This window comes from Teleopsis dalmanni, chromosome 2 (genome assembly GCF_002237135.1).
Source record: "Teleopsis dalmanni isolate 2A chromosome 2, ASM223713v2, whole genome shotgun sequence".
Classification (NCBI taxonomy): domain Eukaryota; kingdom Metazoa; phylum Arthropoda; class Insecta; order Diptera; family Diopsidae; genus Teleopsis; species Teleopsis dalmanni.
In genome coordinates, this window is record NC_051847.1 from 238402498 (window position 1) to 238410329 (window position 7832).

The 7832-nt window shown below is 35.6% G+C and overlaps 1 protein-coding gene across 1 annotated transcript; it reads right to left on the reverse strand.

Annotated features, from left to right (window-relative positions):
* Positions 1–43: 43 nt before the first annotated feature.
* LOC119677075 lies at positions 44–3160 on the reverse strand. The gene has a single exon (XM_038088344.1). The coding sequence runs from the start codon at positions 3158–3160 to the stop codon at positions 44–46; it is 3117 nt and encodes a 1038-aa protein (XP_037944272.1).
* Positions 3161–7832: the final 4672 nt, after the last annotated feature.

The window sequence follows — 7832 nt, forward strand, 5'->3', positions numbered from 1 at the left end:
GTGTATTTTCTTCAATGTTTTTGCATTCTTCACGCCACTTGTTTCAAACCTGTAGTTCCATTAGGTACTCTGCCAGCCATCTTTTCCAAAACTCTTGTTTTAAGTGTGCAACCAGATTCCATCTAGTCAAAAGAGATGATTTTACCTTTTCACATGTTGCGTCTACGGGTGCTGTTAGTGCATCACCAACTAAGAAATGACCTGGTGTGAGAGCCTGCAAATCATTTGGATTAGACGACATTGGTGTTAAAGGTCGTGAGTTTAAAATAGCTTCTATTTCTATAATGACGGTTTCGAGTTCCTCGTACGTTAACGTTTCAGTTGAAACGCTTCGGACCAATAGGTACTTTGCTGATTTAACCGCTGCTTCCCATAGTCCACCAAAATGAGGTGCACGAGGAGGGATGAAGTGAAATGCTATTCCTTTGTTGCTGCAAGTTTTTGTTATTTGTTTCTGAGCTACATTGGAATGGATTGTTGTTGTTAATTCCTGCAACTTGTTAGAGGCACCGACAAAATTCGTTGCATTGTCACAGTATATATTTTGGCAGCATCCGCGTCGTGCGATAAAACGTTTTAATGATCCGATAAATGCTTCTGTTGTCAAGTCGCTTACCAGTTCCAAGTGTACTGCCTTTGTCGCAAAACAACAATAAACTGCTAGGTATGCCTTATGCGGACGTTTTCCTCTCACCTTATAATGCACCCAAAAAGGCCCACAGAAGTCAACTCCGGTATTAAAAAATGGCCTGTTTGGCTGTACTCGATGCCTTGGTAAACTTCCCATGACTTGTTCAAAAGTAACTGGTTTACATCTAGTACAACGAACACAATGGTGAATAGTTGATCTTGCCATAATTTTACCCTTGATCGGCCAAAATTTTTGTCTCGCTGCTGCCAGCAGTGCTTGACCGCCGCAGTGCATATTTCGTTCATGTATGTCTTTCATTATCAGTTTTACAATAGGGTTATTGTATGGAAGGACTATCTGATGCTTTTCATCATATGTAAGTGATGATGCTTCTAACCTTCCCCCCACGCGAATTATCTTGTGTTCATCTAAAAATGGCATCAGTCCAGCAAGTGTACTTGCAGGTTTTACTGTTTGGTTGCGTTCTAACTGAATTAATTCTTCTTTTAGTTCTGACTGTTGTATGTACTTCACTATATGCCTGAGTGACAGCTCCAGTTCCATAGGGCTTAGAGCCATAGTGATATTGCTTAAATTGGTTCGCCTTGCCCGATTTACAAATCGCAGCATATATCCTACCGTATGTAGTAGAGTTCTAAATGAATTCCTGTGATTGATTCTATCGATCCAATGGATATCGTAATCAGTTGAGATTAAGGCCACTTCCCTTGTCGTTTGTTTCCATTCAGGATTCACCGGATCAATACAGAGAGTTTTATTGAATTTGCCAGGCCAGTTGCTTTCGGAACCATGAAGAAAGAGTGGACCGTATAACCACAAGTTATTTTCGAGTAATTGAGCTGGCTTGATACCCCGTGATAATGAGTCAGCTGGGTTGTCCTTAGATCTTACGTGACGCCATTGATTAGGCAAGCTAATTTCCTGAATTGCATTGATTCTATTTGCTATGAATTGTTGATGCCTTGCTGATGAAGAATTGATCCAGAATAGAACGATTTCTGAATCAGTCCAATAATATGTTGCTACATCATGATTTATATTGTTCTTAACCTTTTTCATCAATGTCGCTCCTAATAGAGCTGAACACAGTTCTAACCTTGGAATCGTTTGTTTTTTGAGTGGAGCAACACGAGACTTGGAACACAACAATCGATTTATTAGTCGACCATCCATTAGTTTCGCTCGAACATAGACTGCGGCTCCGTATGCCTTTTGTGAAGCATCACAAAATACGTGCAATTGTATTGATTCAAGTGCTGGCATCTGTTTTCCGAATATATGACGATCTATTTTAAATTGATCTAGTACTTGTAGATCGTCATAAAAGGTAGTCCACCTAGTGTATATTTCGGTTGGTACTGCTTCGTCCCATGTTAATTGTAGTTGCCATAGGTCCTGAATTAGTATTTTTGCTGTTACGAGTACTGGACCTAGTAGTCCCAATGGGTCGAAAATTTTGGCTAGGTTCGAAGTAATGGTTCTTTTAGTAATGATTTTTAGTGGATCCAATTTTAATTTTATGCGAAATTGATCTTCTTTTGGTTGCCAAGTCAATCCTAATGTTTTGATTGATGTTGCGTCGTCACTTTGAAAGTCCAAATCAACTTCTTGATCTTCTTTTGCAATATTTTGAAGAAGTGACGGATGGTTGGCACACCATTTACGTAGCTTGAATCCTGCTGATTCCAACAAACCTTTTAACTGAGTTTGTATATCTTTGGCAGTTTGGAGACTATTTGATCCACTTAGGCAATCATCTACGTAGAAGTCATTACTTAGTGCTGCTGCACCTAGTGGATATTTTTGCAACTCAGATTTCGCCAACTGTTGTAAGCATTTAGTAGCCAGATATGGGGCTGATCGTGTTCCATAGGTGACTGTTTTTAATCGATAAAATTGTAAGGGTTCGTTATTATTGCTTCTCCAGACTATTAATTGATATCTTTGATCTTCGGGCTGAATAATAATTTGTCTGTACATTTTTTGAATGTCAGAACAAAAGACAAATCTTGGGCACCTGAATCGAAGTAAAATCGCAAACAATTCCTCTTGAATTGTAGGGCCAGTAAACATTGTATCATTTAACGATAGTCCACTACTCGTCTTGCACGATGCATCAAATACCACTCTTAATTTCGTGGTGCTGCTATCGGGCCGTAATACGCCATGATGTGGGATGACATAATGAGGATTAACTTGGTTGATGTCAACCCTTTCCATGTGTCCGAGATCAGCATATTCATTCATGAACTGTACATACTGTGTTTTGAGTATTACATCCTTATCGAGTCTTCTTTCCAACGCTAAAAACCTGTTAATGGCAATGTGTTTTGACTCACCAAGCAACGATGGATCTTGCTTGAAGGGTAATCTGACACTGAATCGACCGTCTTGATTCCTTTTCATATAAGTTGCAAAATGAGACTCGCACAACTCTTCGGAAGGAGACAGATTTTTGTTTGCCTTTTCTGGTTCATCCAGTTGCCAGAACCGCTCGATAACCTTCATCGTATCTTGCTCATCTTCAGAGCATATTCCACAAACTTGTGGTGAAATAATTGAATTTTGGTTAGATATTTTTCCCACCACAAGCCACCCAAGCAATGTGTTCTGTAGGATGGGGAGACCTCTGCCAAGGTTTATTTGGCCGATGGACAATAGTTGATGAGAAAACTCAGCTCCAAGTAGGAGATCGATTTTGTTTGGGGTATTGAACGACGGATCTGCCAGATTGATGTTCTGTGGTATTTTCCAGCTTGAGCTTTCAATATGAATGCTCGGCTGGTCACACACAATCTTAGGTAATACATAAGCCTCTATTCGGCTGCTAAATCCGTTAATTCTGGACGAGAAAGCTAAATTGATTCGTTGTTGCGCATCTTGTTTTTTTTTTGCCCCACACCTTCTATACATGCTGAGGTCTTTTTCGGGTTTTCACCTAACTTCTTAATTATTTGATCGGTTATCAGGTTGACTTGGGAGCCGGAATCCAATAATGCTCTGCACTCAATTTCTCTTCCATTGTTGCCTTTAACGACAACACGTGCAGTTCCTAATACCACATAATTTTTTTGGATGTTGAGATTGTTGGAGAACAGAGAAGCAGGATTTTTTGATAATGATGCCTTCTTAATCATGGATGCTTCAAGTGTGCCTTCTAAATGCAGCAAGGTGTTGTGTTTTTTGCTGCATTTTAAGCAACTGCCTGATGTGCAGTCTTTTGTGAAGTGACCATTTTTTAGACAATTGAAACATCGTTGCAATGATTTTATGAGATGTAGCCTCTTAGCTGGGGTGTCATCCAGGAACTGCTTGCATAGATGAATTGGATGATTATCTCTCTTGCATATTGGACATTTAACTGGTGCAGTGTTAGTTGTAGCCACTGTCTTAACCCATTTTTTAATTGATGCGCTATTATTTATTGTTTCTAGCGATTGGAACCTTTGTTCAATAAATTGAAATAGTTCCTTCATAGTGATCAGCTCTCGATTGTTTGATAATGACTGCTCAAATGCTGTTTGTGTGATCTTGTCTAATTTCTTCAACGTCATATGAACAATTATGACGTCCCAATGTTCGACTGGAATGTTCTGCGCCTTAAGTCCCAATAAACACTCTTGTGAAATGTCATGCAATGTTTTAAGGCCAGAAGCAGTTTCAGTTGTCATTGCTGGTAATGCGAATAATTTGTTTAACAATGCGGTAACTAATAATCTACCATTATTGTATCTAGCCTTCAGAATCTCCCATGCGGTAATGTAGTTCTCAGCTGATGCTGGCAAATGCTTTATCAGGTTTTTGGGCTCACCAATCAAGTTAGTTGTTAAGTAGAACATCTTTTGGATAGGTTTGAATGGTTGTTCGTCTATAAGTTGTGTAAACAGGTCTCGAAACTCTACCCACTTCAGCTGGTTTCCGTCAAATATTGGAATTGTTAACTGTGGTAATTTTACTGCCTGAATTGTTGGATTGTGCTGGTAGTGAGAATTGGATGATTTTAGCTTGAGTTTCAAACAAATCTCCATGTCTTGGAGTTTTTGACTAATTTCATAATACAATTCCCAGGAGTACCCTTCAATGAATTCTTCTGATGTAGAATTCCATATTTTTTCATTGTTGTTATCGAATGCTTTGTGATAACCTTCTATCAAAGCAAGCTTGCAAGAATAAAAAACTTCATTTTGAGATTCTTGGCTTGCCATTTCAATTTCTTGACTGGATCTGTCAATGACATTTATGAGTGCTCGTTGATTACGCAACACTCTTGATAATTCTTCATTTTGTTGAAGCTGCATTGGATTTTGATTGTGTTGCCTTGGCGGCTTTTTCTGAGCATTTTCTACCTCTTGCATTTCGATTAATGCCTTGTTAAAAATACCCAAGTATTTGTTTGTCAATTCAGTCATTTTTTCATAGTAGCCCGTGGTGAAATACTCGTCTTCTGTATCTTCAGCCATAGCTTTACAAGATAATAACGTGTTGTGGTTCTTCTCTAACCTTGACCATTGTTCAGTTAACCGTAGAATTCTATCCTGATAATAGCGATTCGTCTTCCTTGAGGCTGGATCCTTCTTGAAGTTGCTGATTATCCTCTCGATCTCAGCTCCTATAGCTTGTTGTTGATCAATAAGTGTGTTGAAATGCTCCATGATAATGCCGTTCCTATTTATTGTCCTTATAGGAAAATCACGTCGGGGTCACCAAAAATATGTTGAGAATGCTTTTATTCTCAAGGTTCTATCAATTTGTATTTGTATACCGGAATTCCACCAAGCACATGTAACTTGTTGGACGGTATATTTGTATACTTTTTATATTCTTGAAGATACCACCGAGCACATAAACCCGTTGGTAATTTTATGAAAAGAAGATAAGTTCTATTCAAATTTGTATCATCGAATACACTTTATTAAAAGAATTGATTTATTTATATACATTTTTCTTATAATAATTACTTACTAAAACTTATTACGTACAATAATTTACTGACCCAATTTAAATTAATATCAAGCAAAAAATATTACTTATAATGACACATAAAATATTCAGCAAAACAATAAATAATTAATAGCAAGCAAATTACATAACATATTTAGCAAACAATGAATAATAAATTATTTAAAATGTGTTCTTGCCCTAGTTATAAAATAAACACTAATCAGCAAAAATATAACCTATTAATATATTACGATTACGTTAAATGCATTTTATCATGGGTCAGCAAAAGACAAAATAAATGTAATACTTAACAGATTCAATGAATCCATTAATTTCTTTTTACGGGATTTAAAAAAAAAACAGTGATGGTTTGTAATTGTGATTTGCTTAAGAAAGTGAAGAAAGTATACTAATCAAAGCTTCATCAAATTTATGTAGAGGCATACCTAAACGGATGTCTTTGGTATTTTTATCAATGTTTCAAAATATATTATTTGCTCCTTAGACTGTGCGACTTGCATTTAATAATAAAAAATATTTTTTTTTATCTATGATTACATATTTTTATAGTTGTTATAATAATGCATACTTTTTTTTACTAATTTTGATCAGATATTAAAACATTGAGATCCTATAGTAAAAAAGAGTTGTTGACCGCTAAGTTATATATGTAAATGCTGGTAGAACTGTAAGAATAAGGATAAGGGAAAAGTATTTTTATCTGCTACGACATTTGAGTATTTTGTATCTGCTAGTGTTGAGCTTACTTAAATTTTGCAGAAGATCTTTGCGATTTTAGTACGAGAATCAACGCCATTTTCTAATAAGCAGCAAGCGTTTTGCTTGCAAGCGTTTTCCTCTCTTTGGATCAAAATTTTGTCTATAGCAAGTAACAGTCCATAATTTGCTTTCTCCTGTAGATGCATTCTCCAGCATGACGTTATCTGTTTAGGTAGTTTTGTTTTCAATCGACCAGAATTATTTTCTTACTTAATATTTTTTGGGTGCTAACATTCCAAAATATAATCAAAACAAGATTATAATCTCTCTACCCCTACAAACTTGATATTTTGAACAACATCACAATATTTTATACTGCTATAGTCAATATTATACTCTCTTTTCGGGCTTTTATCGTTATAGTATTCTCTATGTATTATTGCTAGTTGCCTTCTCATAACTAAAGTTATGGTATAATAGTATAAAAGATTTTTTTTTAAACATAAACTAAATTTTTTTCCTCTTATTCCTTTTTCCTCTTAGTTACTCATTGTTAATGTGGGAAGCTGCAAAAAACTTCATACAAAAGACTTTTTAGAAATGTGAAGGGCATAATAAATTTTTTTTATAGGCCTTTAAATAAGATTAAGATTAGATAGTAGTATCTAGTATTAGCTAGTAGTATTATTAATATTTGCTTATTGTCAGTGGAATCAAGGTGATAGGTAACCCCGTGACCATTTACCATAAAGATAATAAAAGATAATTACAATTAGATAATTCTTATATAGCTGTTTTTAAATTTTAAAACTAATCTCACCTAGATATTTTATTGAATAATGATTGATAGCAAAATTGGTAAAATGAGATCCTTCCTTGTTTCCTCCTTTTTTATTCTATTTAATTTAGTGAATTTTAAAGAACCTAATCCTGAAGTATTTCTTAATATATCTCCTCCACCTTGTAGAGAAAACCTTTCTCTCATCTTTTAACTATTATTAAAATAATTTTTTGGAACTGTAAAATAGTCTTGGAAAAAGTTTTGTGGTACATCATTTTTGACGCTGGTTTTTAGTATTCGACACCAACGAAGTTAGTCGCTTTTTCATTAACTACTGGAATTATTATGGCTGAGACACAAAAACAGAAAATGTGACCGACATACTTTAGCAACTACTAGAAGTATACATCTCCTCTAGGGCTACCCTGCCTTACGTGTCTATCAGAAATCACTAATATGTTGTTAATTTTATTAAAATTCTGAAGTCAAAATCAAAACAGAAGCATCACTGTCTAAAGGTCCGCGAAACACCTAACGCTTTTCTAAAAATATGTTACAACAAAGGGGTTCCACTGATAGTGAACCAGATCTGCAGCAATCCAATGCTTCATGCATTCGAATGCGTCATGATATATTTCCTCTTTTTTATTTTTGTTGAGATTACCTTAACTTACATTCTTAATTTTTAAAAAACGTAATATCATGCTTGCAAATAATTTCCATTTAAGATTTTGCTCT